We start from the raw sequence: 16243 nt of genomic DNA on the forward strand, positions 1-16243 counted from the left end.
CCAGGTGTTTGTGGGCAAGTATCCAGCATTTTGTGACAATTTTTATCTGGATAAATACTCGTATGACCATTACCATATCCACAAATCTCCAAATTCACCCAAAGTAATCAAAGGCAGAGCTGTACAGCACATAGAAGAAAAAGGGGCATTTGACAGACTGGACACGATTACTAATCAACTCCCAGCCTTAAATTCACAACAGTTTAGGACTTCCTGAGTCGTATATCTGACTCATGAGTCAAATGCAATATCCCAACTGAAAGAGTGACACTTCTAAATTATCTTAAGATGTACTATTTTGCAGTGCATACACCTAAAGATTATTTTTTATTAAAATTTGGGGAAAGCCTGGTATAAGGTCTAGTGTCTTCATTTAAAACCATTCTCAACTAATTCAGTGAGCAGTTCTGGTATTTGTTGGGAGAGAGAGGAAGATGAACCTTACATGTATGACTCCTCAGAGCAGGGGGAGAAAAAAAAAAAGTATGAGTGAAAGGTAGTTTAGTCTCTCCACCAACCCAGCATTTTGCTTCCGCATTGCAAAATGTAAATATGTCACCTAGTGTCAGGTGTCCATGAGTAATGCTGCACCCCTGATCACTAGGAACTGAGCTTGGCTTGCTAATCCATTTCACATGGTTCACCTCATAGTGATAATACACTGAAGTTTCTTGTTATTCATGACAGTTTGAAACATTAACGTAAGTAAAAAATCCTTTCCATCTTATTGCAGACACCTTATAGCATACAGTGTCTTTAATAGATTATCTGCAGATTTTTTTTTTTTTCCTTACAATTGTAATTACAGAATTATGTTTTCTTTTTTAAAACTTCAGGAAAGATTGAGAAGATTAGGCAACATTAATTCCTTACTTACGTGCTGTTACTGTATATCAACTAATTACATCATATGAACAGAACACAATCAAAAAATCCCTTTAGCAAAAAACAACAGCATTAGGTTTTCATTTTACTTTAAATTTCAAAGTATATTTTGAAAAACCTCAAAACTTCACAAGTAACAAAAAAAAAAAATATTTTGGATACCTACTTTGATAATGGATGGCATTTTAGAGTTGAGGTTATCGTAAGTAAAATGCAGACGAGTCCTGAAGGAACATTTGTACAGCAGAGGTTCCTGGTAAAATTCAATTTTACCACTAGCATTTCTCTTATCAAGACATACTGTGCAGTCAGAAAAGTTGATCATCTTTCTCAGTACCAGATCAGTGGCTTTTAAAAGAAGTATATAGGTTAAAAAAAAAAAAAAATACTGTACAAGAAAATGAAGTTATGCATACATGTTCTTATGTAGAAGAAAACAATATAGGATAGTTGTATGGTCATTATTTAAGTTGTTAGCAAAGTACCTGCTTATGTAACTAAAGAGAATAACATGTCACAGACCCTTTCAGCTAAATACTTAAATAGTGGGGACAAATTAGTTACAGTCAATTACAATTTTAATCCCTTCACTGTGCCTTAGATCTGTTTTATAAAATAGAAGTACTGCTTCATGTACAAGCTTAAGACCAATAAATATTATTCTTGTTATCCTCCCAGAAAGAATCTTGCATGTTTTCCTCAAGTTTTCTTTTGAATCTTCCAAAGCAAACAAGAACTATTATAGTGATCTTAACATGAAATCCATTTTTTTATTTCGTTGTATTAGTTTGTAATAATTTTAGCCAGAAAAAAGAAATGGGTACAGTTGACAGGAAATCATTAATTAAATTCCCTATTCTACTGAAGATCTTAAGTGTGATCTCTGCGTACTCTTACTGCGGCCAAATTCCATCCCTACCAAATGTCAGTAAGAACACCTACTTACAGGTGAATGTTGGTAATTCAAAGACCAAGACATTCAGATACTGAAGACCAAGATAACAAACAAAAAGTTGTTTTTCCCTGAAAATATGAAGTTAAATGAAGCTTGTCGTGCAATTGGTATGCCATGCTTGCTACAGTGGGGCACTAGCCAGTCTGTTTACAGAGTTTTAAGATCATCACAATTACAAAAGAATGCCCTAAGATGCTACTGCTCATTCACAAAAATAGAAACAGATTGCCTAAACACTCACTGCCAGCAGCAAACACAAAATGAAATGCAGTCACAGAAGGATGGCAAGTATAAGCAGAGGACTACAGAACATGTTGTATAATTATCTGTGATCATACAGGTATGCATTAAGAATCAATCTATATTCTTATAAATGGCTCTTCAAAATGAAGGACAAGGGAAAAACTGGTAAGAAATTAAAACAGGCAGCTAGTATCATACTTCTGACAGAGAGCCATTTTTATTGAACTCGCAAATCTCTATATGAATTTAAGAGTGTTTCCACTGTGATACTTAAAACAAACAAGCAAACAAATCTACTCACCAGAGATGTCCATAAAAGCTCGATCCCAAAATTCATCCACTGTATAGCATTCTGCAGAAGTGATATTGACTGAGAGAACAATATCATCCTCCACATATTTTAATATGAGGTTGTTGATCACAATGTTGACATTGTTTACAACACGCCTAATCAAACTCTGAACATAACCTATAAAATAAAACAATTTCTTAGGTGTTAAGGCAGACATAATGCCAAATTCCCTTATTACTACAGTCATTATTTCCAACTTGTACTCTTTTTCAAAGTCAAAACTAAACCAAACCGAGTATCCTTGTCTTTTACCCAAAAAAAACACACTACTTAAAACTCTCTAACAATCAATGCAGTTAAGTAAATCAGCACATTCAAAATGCATTAAACTATAGCAAAAATATTTGTCAATACTAGGAATATAATATAGTATAAGAGATTTATTTTTGGTGGCAAGAATCAACTTTCAAACTAATTAAGGAAACAGAAGACTCTGAATTATTGTAGACAAAGAATTTTAATGACAGTGACTGTTTTACTTGAAAGCTGTTTAGAGATAGGTTTGGAAATGTGAACACCAGTTGCTAGGTTACATTTCAAGTATGCATATATTACGCCTATTTGCCCCCTCACCTAGTTTTTTAGAAGTTAACTAAACATTAATACGCCTAGTACCTTTTTTTTTTTTTTCATTCTAAAAGCTAATATATCCACATCATGCTCAGTAAGACCCCTATGAGGTATAACAAAATCACTTTCTGTCAACAACCCAAATAGTAAGCACCTGCACTGAAGCCTGTTGGGAAGAAATCCATTTAAATTTTTTCAGACATAATGTGATTGGAAAAATGATCTCGTCTGTGAATTCCCAGTATGCAGTAAACACTCATAATTTTACCAATATGGTAAAGAAATTAAATACTACCCATATTCATGCCTATTATGTATACTGAATGTAACTATGGAGCTAATTCATTTGTGCTGGAAAAAAAAACAAGCCTTAAAATTTCTATGTTTTAAAATTTATTACATTACTCACATTCTACCTAAAAATACATTTAATACATGCTACAGAGATCCAGTCTGGTAACTGTGCTGAAAAAAGCCAGTTAATGATACACGTTTAAATCCACAGGCTTCAGGAGTAGCTTTCTGAAACTTGCATTAAATACGATTCATTTATATCAATGATTTTAATTCAAATAAAACTTACAATGAGTATCAAAGCACTGTGAGATTAGTAGGAGCAGACTCAGGTTGCTACTTCCATTCTACTCTGCTTTCTCTGGCTATTCATCATTTTCACACTCAAATATTACTTTTCACCTTAAAGTATATGGAATGTTTTACCATTACATAAGTGATTTTGTTGAGCTCCACAACTGCAAACTTACACAACTGACATAAGACATTTTTCCTTTTTCAGCATTCAAAGCCCAACCACCTCTATCATTAAATGCAAAGCATGCTTTCAGTTACTAGTAGCAGAATATTTTGGTTCTCATCAGGTACATTTCTATGTTTTAAAAGTATTTCAATATTAAAATCTTAATTGTAAAACACTTCACATTTTTATCATAACTCATCTGACTTCATTTTATACTAGAGTATATATCACCCTTTGAGCAAAGGTAGTTCCAGCAGGACAGAAATAGCATTTTTAAATCTCATGCTATCTTAACAGGATTGTATTGTATTAAAAAAAAAAAAAACAACTGGAAAATGTTTTAGATCATTGTCTACAGAAAAAGGAAATCCAGAAATGCAGTGAAAGTCAAAATTTTTACACGTTAGTATTGTCAGATTTCCTACATAATCTGAATTTACCTTTTTAGCACGTCAATCTAAAAAAACTATTTAAAAATATGTGGAATACTTGTCAATTTTCTCACTGACTTCTTAAAATGTTAATATATTTTTAGGTTATATGAGTTCAGCAAAACAGATGTATTATTTATATAAAAGGGGCATAAGAGACCCATATTCACCACTGGAGTGGTGTAAACTGACATGGATATAAATAAAAGCTGGCATAAAGCATTTAGTTCCTTTTCTTAAGTTCAGCACAGAAATACTTTGCAGACTACATAACTAGCAACTATAAAATCACAACCAGTAATTTAATTATGATTTTAAAGCAACATACTAATTTCACTGAAGAAATTGAAGCTGTCTCTCCACAGGTTCTAAGTTTTTTCAGTATTTTGCTTTCATGGGACTTTCAAAAGTCCATCTAGTTTATATTTTCCTTCTGTGAATGACAAAAATATTGCAAATCCAGCATCATAACAGAAAAAAAAAAAAAGAAAAAAAGTTCTACACATAGTTTCCAGCAGTATTCAAGAATAGAGCAACACTGCTTCCATCTGTGTGTCTTTTTGCATGAACTCATAAAAAAAAAAAAAAAGGGAGCAGAATTATATCTTCCAAATGAAACAGGGCTTACAGATTTAATAAAGAAAAACTTTGTTTCACACTTCTGTGAAGACTTTCCAAACTAGTGGTGCAGTATATTGTTAAAAGTACGATATAGGTACCAGCTTTCTAATTAAGTTTAGATTCAAATATACTAGAATCAGATTCTCGTGAGTGAGGATCAGTCTCTTAAGAAAATTAATTTAAATTGTAATTCTTACCATTCAAAACAAAGTATATAAAAGCATCGGCAAGTTCATGTATAATACAGGGTTTTTTAAAACAAGGGGTTTGTTTTAAATACAAGTGGGAGAAAACAGGTAGAGGTTGCTTCTTCTTCTTCTTGTAATTTTTAAATATAACACTACAACCATCTTTGTCACTAAAATTCAGGTGCTATATGATGAGGTGACTAAAAATACCAGAAAAGATATAGGGGTAAATTCTCTCCTGAGGTACAACACAAAATCCACATGTGTACTTCTTCCAAATTCTTCAGAACCTGGCAGGCTGCACTGTGCAGTAAGTTACAAATGCAGTTTCAGATCCAACCCTCCAAAATACTGTAGCACTTGAATCTACAGACTACTCTGAAGACTAAACAGAGTTGATATCATCACACTGGACACATCCAAATATCTTAAATTTAGCAGTGCTCTATAGTTACCAAAGCTGCAGTTTTAGCTAAGTTCTGCCTAGCTCCATCTTGGAGAACACAGCACAGCTAAAGGACAAATAAAACTTTCAACAAATTACAAAAGTAGTATGATACCTATATCCTCCAAAGACTAAACCAAATTTAAGTAGATGGCTCAACATCTTACTAAAATCCAGGATGTGCAAATTAAAGCCTAGCAAAGCCATATGCTATACCACAGAGAATAAAATCTTCCTATAAGGAAGCCTCTACTCATCATGAAGGCCATTTATCACATAGGATCTCTATATTAAAGTATTATTTATGCATCAAAAAAAACAAAACCAAAACTGTACTTAGAGAACTCTGCTACATGGAAAGTAACTTACAGTCCATTCAATAAGTTTAGATTTCACTAATGCTCTCCAAATCATTTGACTTTACCTCTTCAACTGCACAGAGTATGTTGGTAGTGATGTAATAACAATGAAGGAGGTGATAGTGCCCTACAGTTTCACAGAAGCACAAAGTACACCTACAGAATCCATGAAATAATAAAATAATAAGGCACCAGTTCTGGTAATTTACAATGTACTGCAAATACAGTATATGCAATTCATATGAGCATACTAATCATTAAAAACCACAATACATTCATAAGAGATGACACACAGACCAATTTTCAATGCACATGTTGCATCTGGATCTGTGGAAACACATCTTTTGGAATGTTTTAATTTCATCGAATTACAACATTACAATAAGCAGAACTCCAGCCTTCCACTGAGGCTACATCTTTCTGAGAGGTTCTCAGATAACACTGACAGAGACAAACCTGAGGAACCAAAATCCTGAAACTCTTGCTGAAGGCAACATCATAATCCACTTGGTTGGCAAGCCTTTGACTCCGGCTGTTCACAGGTGAGACCCACAGAACCAAAATGCCCCGGAAGTGCCAGAGCTGGAGCGCTGTCCATGGTAGGAAACCGCAGATGCCAACACTCACAATTCCAGGCCACCAGATTTTATCGCGTCTCAGAGCTTTAAGAGAGCCTCCAGATTTGGCTCCTCAAGCACCCATTCCAGAGAAAGATGATTGTCTCTAGTACATAATATTCCACACCCTAAATTTCAATGTTCTCTTTCTATTCAAGACAAGTCTAAACTTTCTATTAGCAAAAGACAGAAAAAAGGCCTAATGCGAAACTCATGTCTTTAACCAATCTAAAATTATATGACCCAGGAAGGCAAATCTCTACCACTAGATACAGAACATGGTAAGAAACATCTCTCAGAATTATTACTCTCAAAGAGAAAGCGTTACCTTTAAAACTACTATAACAATGTGAAAACAAGGTATCTGAAAACATACAAGAAAAGAACTTAATGTAAACCACTGAGCAGTTAATAAGCAGTAGAAAACAGAGTGATTTGAAACAGAAGAACCACAACAGCATAGGAAAAAACTGAACACTACCCCTAGAGTATGTTTCTCATGCTAATCTATCTTGCACTATGAACAAGGTCTGTAAATTTAAAGACTCAAAAAAATGGAAGGAAAAAGATAAAAGGATTAACCACGTTTTACTGCAGTTTGGTTCTCTTTTATAATACTCAAGCATTTCACTCATCTTTACATGATTTGTAGGTAGACAGAGATACAGTCTAACTCACACACTGTGGCCACCTGAATGAAATTTAGGTATTTTCTATCACTCAAATCCAATCCATCTTCTGAAATTATGGATTACCTGGAGGTAAATCAGGGTCAGGAGAAGCAGACTGCTGAACTCGTCGTGGTTTTACTGCTGATTTCATGCTTTCTGTGGTACTGCGGTTTGTTGAACTGGAACCACAACTTTCATGGTCTTCCTGCTAGAGGAAAAAGAAAGCAACGGAGTCAATCAAACAAAAAGAAAATAAATGTGAGGAGAATGACTTAGTAAAGATTTAGCAAATTAAACTTCTGTCACTTTTTTTATCAATTTAATCATGTACATGCATTTAACTACAGGAATTACTTCAAAACTACCTGGAAAACATAAGAGTATTTGCAAATAATACTTTCACTAACTTCTATTTTTAAAAAAAAATTTTAAAAATCAGTCATTTAACTGTTAATTTTAGTCGAATGTGTTTCATCTAGCTGCATTTATGCTGAAACACTCCTTCAGACACAGAGCCCTGCAGACTACCAAAACAAATATGAGAAACTACTGAATTTTATGAGCTTACATGCCCACTCATGAAACCACCTCAGACGGTTCCAAGATGTCAGAGTCATGTCCTTCCTACTACAGCTAATTGAAGCTGATTCACAAAGCAAAATATTTTTGCAGACTTATAAAATAGTAAAACTTGGCCCCAGAAAAGATAAATGAACTGAGGGCACCTGCTCATCTTGAGCTTCAACATAGTTTATTCACCTTAAGGAATTCAGAAGCAGGAAACATGGCTCGTAATTAGAAAATGTGATATAAGCCTTACAAAACTAAGTTCACAGACCAAGAAAATCTTAATTAGATGAATTTGGGGTTTTAAATACGCACTAGTATTCACATTACATTCCAGAATAACAGGTCAACTAGAAGACTCAAGTGCAAGAAAGCCAAGAACAGTAATGCAAATAGTCTTCTAAGTGTATTAGGAGAGCAGGTTAGAGAGAAAGCAAATTCTTACAACTTTTGACTCAAGCCAATCTCTTTGACAGATGTAGTCTCTTGCAGAAAAAGAGTGAAATGCTCTCTGGGTCATGGCAATACTAGGATCACACAACATGTTCACAAAAAGAAGGGTTTAGGAAAGAAATGTCAATTACTGCAGTATGAAGCTATAATATTCTTAAGTCCTCTAACCACCAAAAAACTAACAGCTTAAATTGTGCTGGGGTTTTGTACAGGATAGATCATGTGTTTCCCTGCACGCTGCCTGGCATTTTTAATAGTCTCTGACAAATTATGAAGTGGAATCTTCACATTACCATCTCCTTAATGGTTTTTGCATTAAAAAAAAAAAAGTTACATTTAATGAGACATTTCAAATAGAAGTCTACAACTTCAAAAACAATTGAAGAGATAATTTCTTTCTTTCCATTCCATATTTAGAAAAACATAACACCGAGAGAAATTCTCTGATAAAGTGGAAATACTGTTTCACTAAGAAAAAAAGACGAGCAATATAATCTTAGCCTGGGGAGGAAAAAAAGAAATAGAAGACTGAACTTATTTGGAGAAATTGCAAAAGACATATCTATTCACACATTAGAAGTGTAGAAGATAGCTTCTAAAAGAAGGATGAGTTACTATAAAGAATTTGAGATTCTTCCAGTCATTAATACAGTATTGAAACAAGATGTTTGTGGCTTTTCAATTTATGGTTATTTGGCCATTTCAGTCATAGAGGACTTGCCCATTCCAATGCATGAAAAAATGAAATGAGTGTTTAGCAACAACTCTGTTTGGAGGGCATTCATTTGCTTTCTTATCTCTGATAACCTGCTGATGCTCTTCCTCAAAGAATCTGAGTCTCCTGAAGACTCTCTCTGAACTTCTAATTACAGTGTAACTTCACTAGAAAGCCACCAGTCTCTACTTGGCATACCTGAGCAATAATGGCAGCTTGAAGCTCTTGCTTTATCTTTAAACCTGGGGTGATGGAGGCCTCTTCATTAACATGTATATTTTGTAATCAGAAAAGCTCACCTCTCCTTCATGTCTCCAGCTTACAGAGAAAAGTTAGATCACAGACTTTTAAGCTAAAATTTTTGAAATAACTTTTAACCATACCCTCTTTCTTGGAAATTAGTTCATATGTAACATGAAAATATTTTTTCAGATGAGTCACCACACTGCTACTTATATTTTGAGCTTGCAAAAAACCCGAGATGTCAGTGTGACCAAACAGCTCAATTAGCACATTTCCTTCTTCCCTGAGCTCACTTATGGATTGTACAGAATGCTGTGGTGTGAATATTTAGTGATTTGATCTGATAGGATCACATTACACTTGACTTTTAGTATTTATGTTGGCTATGAGAAAGAACAGGGGACCAGGGGCATGAGGAAGGCATTTTATTTTTGAAGTGCTAACTGCATCAAGGCTGCCTACATTCAAGTCAAACTTTTCTATATGCGTACTGACACGACCATGTTCAATGAACAGTCTCATAACTTCATGCAAAATGTAGATGATGTTTTAATCGTATACAGTGTTACTAATACTTAAAGATTAAATAAGAGCGCTGTAAGCTTTTATCACTTTCAGAGAGTTAGGAATGCACACTAGCACACTGAAGTTTAGGGGGGGTTGTTTATTTTAAAGGAAGGGGGCAGAGAACCCTTAGATTGTGTTGATTTTGAAAGTCTGAAGTCTTAACCTATAAATAAATTCAGTACAACAATCTTTTTATATTTCTCTGAGCTAAAAGTCTATTGTGATGGGAAATGGTTGCAACCATTTAGAGCAAGGTGAATGTAAAAGTAATCAAAACAAAAATGTAGATGTTTCAAGATGGTGCCAAAAGGCAACACAAAAATTTATCTGAGAAACATACCTATGTGACTTAATCCACATGAAGTAAGAGAGTATACCTACGTGTAAGAAAAATTCAACCTGGCCAAAGATTTGAAAAAGTTTTTTTTTAATCTGGGACAACATCTCTTAATTTCATTACATTACAAAATCATCAGAAAGGTTTTAGAGCTGCATAGGGGTTTTCTGAGCACTAACACCCACTATTTTTCACAACATCTACTGATACTTTATAAAGAAAATGTTGTATTCTTTCGTTACCAGAAGATAACAGTGGCCACGACCCTACAGGAACTACATTCCTATGTAGACGTATACCCAAACTTTCTGTATCTGCATGCTTTTGCTCAACGTTAGCTTTAAAAGCACACTATTAATTTCTCAAACATGTGGCTGTCTCATAAGCCCAGAAGTAAAACATGTTCATTACAGAGATGGGAAAATGTTCCAAGTGAACTGCCAAAACTAGCATAATTATGAAACTATTTAACACTGGAACCAACTAGAGTCACACACTGTGTCTAGATCACAGTGATGTCATCACAAACACCCGGCCAAAAGGCACTAAAACTACTGCGCTCCCATAAATCCACCTCACACCAGATGACAAACATTTTAAAGTCAAAATTATACTGGGGGTGGGAAGGGAGTTACATTCTCAAAATGCTAATAGCTATAGTTATAGTATGAGATTTGATAAATGCACGCTCATTTTAGCATTAATGAGAGTGACTCCAAACAACAGTCACAACAGTGGAAAACTAAAAATACTTGTGATGTACCTAGAGAGATGATTTTTAAACAAAGTAACACTCATTTACAAAAATATCTTCTCCCACTAGCCTGTATCATAAGTAAAACCTAGAGAACTTATAAAATTTTAACATGAGGTCCTGCTTATCGGTGCTTATACAAATATACCTTGGGTCAGGTCAAATAGAAGTTTGCACAATCAGACTCCTTTTTCCCTTTTGGCAAATGTGTTTGTACCTGTGTTTCTGCCAGTTACTCACCTGAAATGTTTTTCTAGAGCACTATGGTTACTTCTAAAACTATGCAAGTCATAAATAACATGCTAAAGGCACCTAAGCTATTAAATTTACATGCCAGTTCCTCCAATAATTTTCTACTGCAGTATAAAACAGTTATTACAAGATTTTAAGTGAAGTAAAATTGACAGGACCTGAACACATAATAGATCAGATTTATTATGATCTTTCCTAATAAATGGAGTTTATTATCTTTGTTCATTATTATGTCACACAAATTTAAAATACATAGGGTTTTTTCCTTTTTAAAGACCAAGCCCCTAGTGTTTAAGATCCTTATTAAAGACCTGAAAGATGGGATAGAATGCACCATTGGCATATCTGTGGATGGTACCAATCTAGGGAGAGGAACCAATGCACTGGTGGGCAGGGCTGCTATTGATAGGGTCCTTGAGAGGCTGAAGAAACGGACTGTCAGGAACTCCATAAAGTCCGGACACCGGCACAAAGTTCTGCACCTGGGATGGAGGTACTGTGTGTAACTGTACAGACTAAGAGACAAATTGCTAGAAAGCAGCTTTGCAGAAAAGAATTCAGGGGCCCCAGTGGACAGCAAGTTGAACATGAGTCAGCAGTGTGCCCTTGCTTCAAAGACAGATAACTGTGTATTGGGCTGTATTAGCAAGGGTGAAGCCAGGGCCATGATTCTTCCCCTCTCTTTGGCCCGTGTGAGACATTGTGTGGGATACTGCACCCAGTCTAGGGCTCTGTAATACAAGAAGAACATGGACATAGGAGAACCAAGTCCAATGGAAGGCCACCATAGTGGTTAGGGGGCTGAGGCACATAAGCTCTCCCTCAGGGGAGACTGAGACAACTGGGGTTGTTCAGCCTGGAGAAGGGAGATCCTACTGCTGTCTCCTGCTACCTACTGGGAAGATACAGAGAAGAGGGAATCAGACTCTGTATCTGTTGCTACTCATCCTCTCACAGGACACCTTTGACAAATCTGAAACACAGGCAATTCCAAGAAGGGCAAAAGCTTTTTAACCAGGAGGGATATCAAGTTTTTGAACAGGCTACCTGAAGAGATGGAGTCGTCAATCCTTGGAGCTATTCAGCTCTTGGCTGCCCAAGCCCTGGAGCAATCTGCTCTAATTGGACTTGCTTTGGGCATGATGTTGGAACTAGATAATCTCTAGAGATCATCACAAATTGCTGCATGGCTTTCCTCCGTGCAAAAAGTGAAAAAAAAAAAATTTAAAGTATTATCTTAAAAATACACTACAAGTGTCACTAAAATGGTAAGCACTATCAAGATCTTGCTTTCAAAATTATAACTGATTATGTTCCACTGCTATACAATTGTGAATATGTTTTATCTACACACACAAATAGACAAATTAATTCATACTACACCTCTGTCTAACCTTGAAACAACATTTCTGCTGGCTAGCCAGGTTAAGCATTACTTACCAATGAGTCACCAAATTTAATATAGCCTCAATAATTTTGCTGCACAATTATCCTGCAAAGAAAATCTTACTAAGAATTAGCAACAAACAAAAACTGCAATACGGGAAGAGAAAATTAATTTTATCGTTTTTCTAATGAACAGCAAACTAGAACCATAACAACACTGAAACAGGAAAAAAAAAAATCAGTGACTTAAACATGACATCTGGAAATCTTATGGAAGGTGTGAGTTAACAGCCTAATGCACACTAACTTTAAAATGATATATGTATATTTAAAAATTATAACAGTATAAAACACTGAAAAGAAGATTTAGCCAAATCAGATTGGGTTACTACTTTATATCATAATTAAGGAGTTCCATATTGTATATGGAAATTATATATAGCTTCTACATATACACTTGTTGTACCTTCAGAAGACTATTCAAGACTGTCCGTTTTCCTTCACTGCTACAAAACTCAATTTTAATTCCTTTCAAACTGGCAAATCACATACCTTGGAATGAGTACTGAGATTAAGCTCTGTCTTTCTCTAAGGCAGATGAGAACATGATAGAAGGTCTTTATTTTCCTACTTAATTTTTTTTTCAGTACTATTTCATGTAGAAACAAGTCAAAAATCTACTCTTTAATTGATGTACCAGACTATGAAGGAGAAATACCAAGGAATTTGGGGCAGAGGTACAGTGGCAAAGCACCTTAATGAGTAGAAGGGAATAAACAAGGGTAACCTGGTTAAGAATAATCGACAAACTAGAGCAATCAAGAAATAATTTAACAAGGTGTTAGCCTGCATTTGTATCTTGTTGTGTCTGATCTCAGTGATGTTAGATTCAAAGAAACAAGAAATAGCAGTGACCAGCAAGGCACACTAAGATATCTGTACTAGATCAGGTTACATCCATCTTTTTTCAGCTCTGGGCCCCCCAAGATAAGGACATGGACCTGCTCAAGTGGGTCCAGAGGAAGCCACGAAGATGATCAAGGGGCTGGAGCAGCTCCCTTATGAGGCCAGGCTGAGAGAGTTGCGGGTGTTCAGCCTGGAGGAGAGAAGGCTCTGGGGAGAGCTTAGAGTGGCCTTCTGGTACTTAAAGGGGGCTACAGAAAAGATGGGGAAGGACTTTTTATCAGGGGGTGTAGAGATAGGACAAAGGGTCACGGCTTTATACTTAATGAGGTTAGACTTAGATTAGATAAAAGGAAGAAATTCTTCCCTGTGAGGGTGGTGAGACATTGCCCCACGGTGCCCAGAGCAGCTGTGGCTGCCCCCTCCCTGGAAGGGCTCAAGGCCAGGCTGGACGGGGCTGGGAGCAACCTGGGCTGGTGGAAGGTGTCCCTGCCCGTGGCAGGGGGGTTGGAGCTAGGCGATCTTTGGGGACCCTTCCGACCCAAACCAGTCTACAATTCCATGATCTCAGCCATGTCTTGGTAATTCTGTATTAGTATAGCACAATGTGCTCTGAAATAGATGTAGGAGTTAAAAATCCATGTGAAATCTGTGGACTGGCTAAAACACTGCCACAGCAGCTCCAAATGAAAGCCAAGAAACCTGTAGGAAGTCTGTTGCACTGATACTGCAGAATGTGTGCTGTCTGCCTATTGATTTCTCGGCAATAGCATCTCCCTGTGATATTACTACTGTTTTCATTAGCTGATTATCTGAAGTATCAGAGAGGAACATTCCTTTGTTTACAAGAAAGGTAGCTGTCAGGGTTTGAAAGCCTGTAGTGAGAAGGCCATAGCGTCAAAGCTAAATAAAACAGGCTATTCTCACTAAGCGCTCCTCAGAAATACACCCTGATTTCTCAACACTCAAGACAGAGCAACAAATAAAATTACTTTTGCAAGCCTTTTTGAGGGAAGTGAGTTGTACAAATATCTTCTTTCTACTTGGAAGTTTATATTATAAACTGTTAACTGATCATCTAGTAAAGTTTCTGATATATTTATTGTGTTTTTAAAAAATTATGAGGCCACCTACCATCATCTAAGTGCTTTTTAATAGAAACAAATATCTCAAAATAGCTTTTCTGAAATTTCTGCTAGGACAAGATTTTTAAAGATTTCACTCTTCCTCATGTTACAGGAAGTCTGCCTAGTGCTTCGGTTCAGGGGGATATGGGTAGTAACATCTTAATTCCGTAACATTATTCTGTGTTTGTTTAATACCTAGCACAGTGGAGTTCTGATCCATGACTAGAGCTCTCAAAGCTGTAAAGAAGAAAACAACAGTAGGAATTATTACAGTAGCAACTGGCAGCTATACTCAAGATCTGGCATTACTATAGAAGGAAGGATGGAGGGGATAAAAAAAAAAAGGCAATTCCTTGTTGTTCCACAGAAGTCACAGTGCACAGAACTAACTCAGTAATTCTCACCTCAGGGTGGCCTGAAAGCAAAAGAGCCAGGAGAAGAGATGGAGCATAAAGACTAGTGCTAGATAAGCTCCTTCAGCAAACTGATGATATGGGGCATCCTTGATATAAGATGGATTTGGGCTAAAACGGGTCCTTTTGCCCCACATATTCTCTGTGCCTGGAAACAAGAAGGAAGAGTGGCTGAAACAGTTTACCCCAAAGGACTGGCAGGAAAGTGTGACAGGAAACGGAGGAGAAGAGACTGCAAACATGAAAAGGAAAGAGATGAAGTGACCTACAAAATTTTTATTCTCTTTTCTAACTTGTGTTCAGAAAGAATCAAATCCAATAGAATTAAGAGCATTAAAAGTACTGATAATTATTAAAAAAAAAAAAACACTCTTGAAAATTAAGTCTGAACAAAGCAGAATGTATATGTCAAGTCGAAACAGTTTATCTCCATACATGGAAGCTCCAGAACAGTTTGACTGTTCTGCTATCATCCAGCCTAATGCACACTTCAGGGCTGTTACGAAACCACTTCACCCACCGACAAGTCTAACCACTGAACTGGTCAGCACCACAACAAACTTTTTTCTTACACCACTGCTTTTCTTCTATGTACAGTAGCAGTATTTAAGCCAGTTTAAATTTTTTTGTGTGCTATTTCAGAAGACACTGTACCAAAGACTGGACATACTCTCATCCTTGTTACAGGTCCCTTGAAATATTAATCAAGAATAGCTGAGCACTGTTTCTCTAGCATTTATCAAGTACACTGTCCTGAACACTGCAGGAAGATCAAAACACAGTTGTGAGCATGGCTCTATCACACCACTGATTCATTAAACAACACCTGGGAACCATTAGCAAAAACTCAGCCCATTCAGGTGACTCTTCCTATTGTAATCTGTTCCACCTGCTAGAGGGCTAGCACTCATCCCCAACCCTATTTCAGCTGGTACCAGAGTCTTCACCAGGGCATCACTTTCCTCTGTGGTGGCATATTATTAAGGGTACTTGTTTCCCCTCACTGTCCTAGTGGATTGCAGTTCCAGGTCCATTTCACACTTTCTTAGGGGTACTTTCCCCTGATACATTTCCTACTGTAGTTTATTAAAAAGCCAGACCCCATGTGCAAGAATTCCCTCCACCAAGCACCTGCCAAGGATGTAGTAATAATTTTTATTACAACATAACCTTGCCACCCACTTCCTTCAGAGAAAGTTAGAATACTGTCCAGAACAAATTTTCTCCTAATCCCAAGCACTATTGAGCAGCATACCTACAGCAGGGCCTCAGCAAATTGAGTAATCCGCAGCTCTCAAATTTCTATCATCATAACAAACCTCTGACACATGACAAAGAAAGGCCTGAGGCACAAAGCTTTGCCTGGAGAATTTGCTATCCAAGCTCTTTTCACTGCTGAGCATCACTTGGGCAGTGTTTGGCTTTTGCAGCT

At 36.4% G+C, this 16243-nt stretch overlaps 1 protein-coding gene across 4 annotated transcripts in view; it reads right to left on the reverse strand.

Moving 5' to 3' along the window:
* The window catches only part of VPS13B (vacuolar protein sorting 13 homolog B), a 471233-nt gene that overhangs the window by 424143 nt on the left and 30847 nt on the right, over window positions 1-16243 (reverse strand). For 2 of the 4 annotated variants that reach the window (XM_042785990.1, XM_042785993.1), the window contains 3 exons: window positions 7179-7299; window positions 2385-2552; window positions 1052-1233 (listed from right to left, as the gene is read on the reverse strand). In XM_042785990.1, coding sequence (XP_042641924.1) covers window positions 1052-1233; window positions 2385-2552; window positions 7179-7299 — 471 coding nt within the window. Of the gene's footprint in view, window positions 1-1051; window positions 1234-2384; window positions 2553-7178; window positions 7303-16243 lie in introns of all 4 variants that reach the window. The other 2 variants (XM_042785992.1, XM_042785989.1) reach the window with 1 other exon arrangement.

The sequence above is a fragment of the Tyto alba genome, unplaced genomic scaffold (assembly GCF_018691265.1).
Source record: "Tyto alba isolate M040663 unplaced genomic scaffold, T.alba_DEE_v4.0 Super-Scaffold_9, whole genome shotgun sequence".
NCBI classification, from domain to species: Eukaryota; Metazoa; Chordata; class Aves; order Strigiformes; family Tytonidae; genus Tyto; species Tyto alba.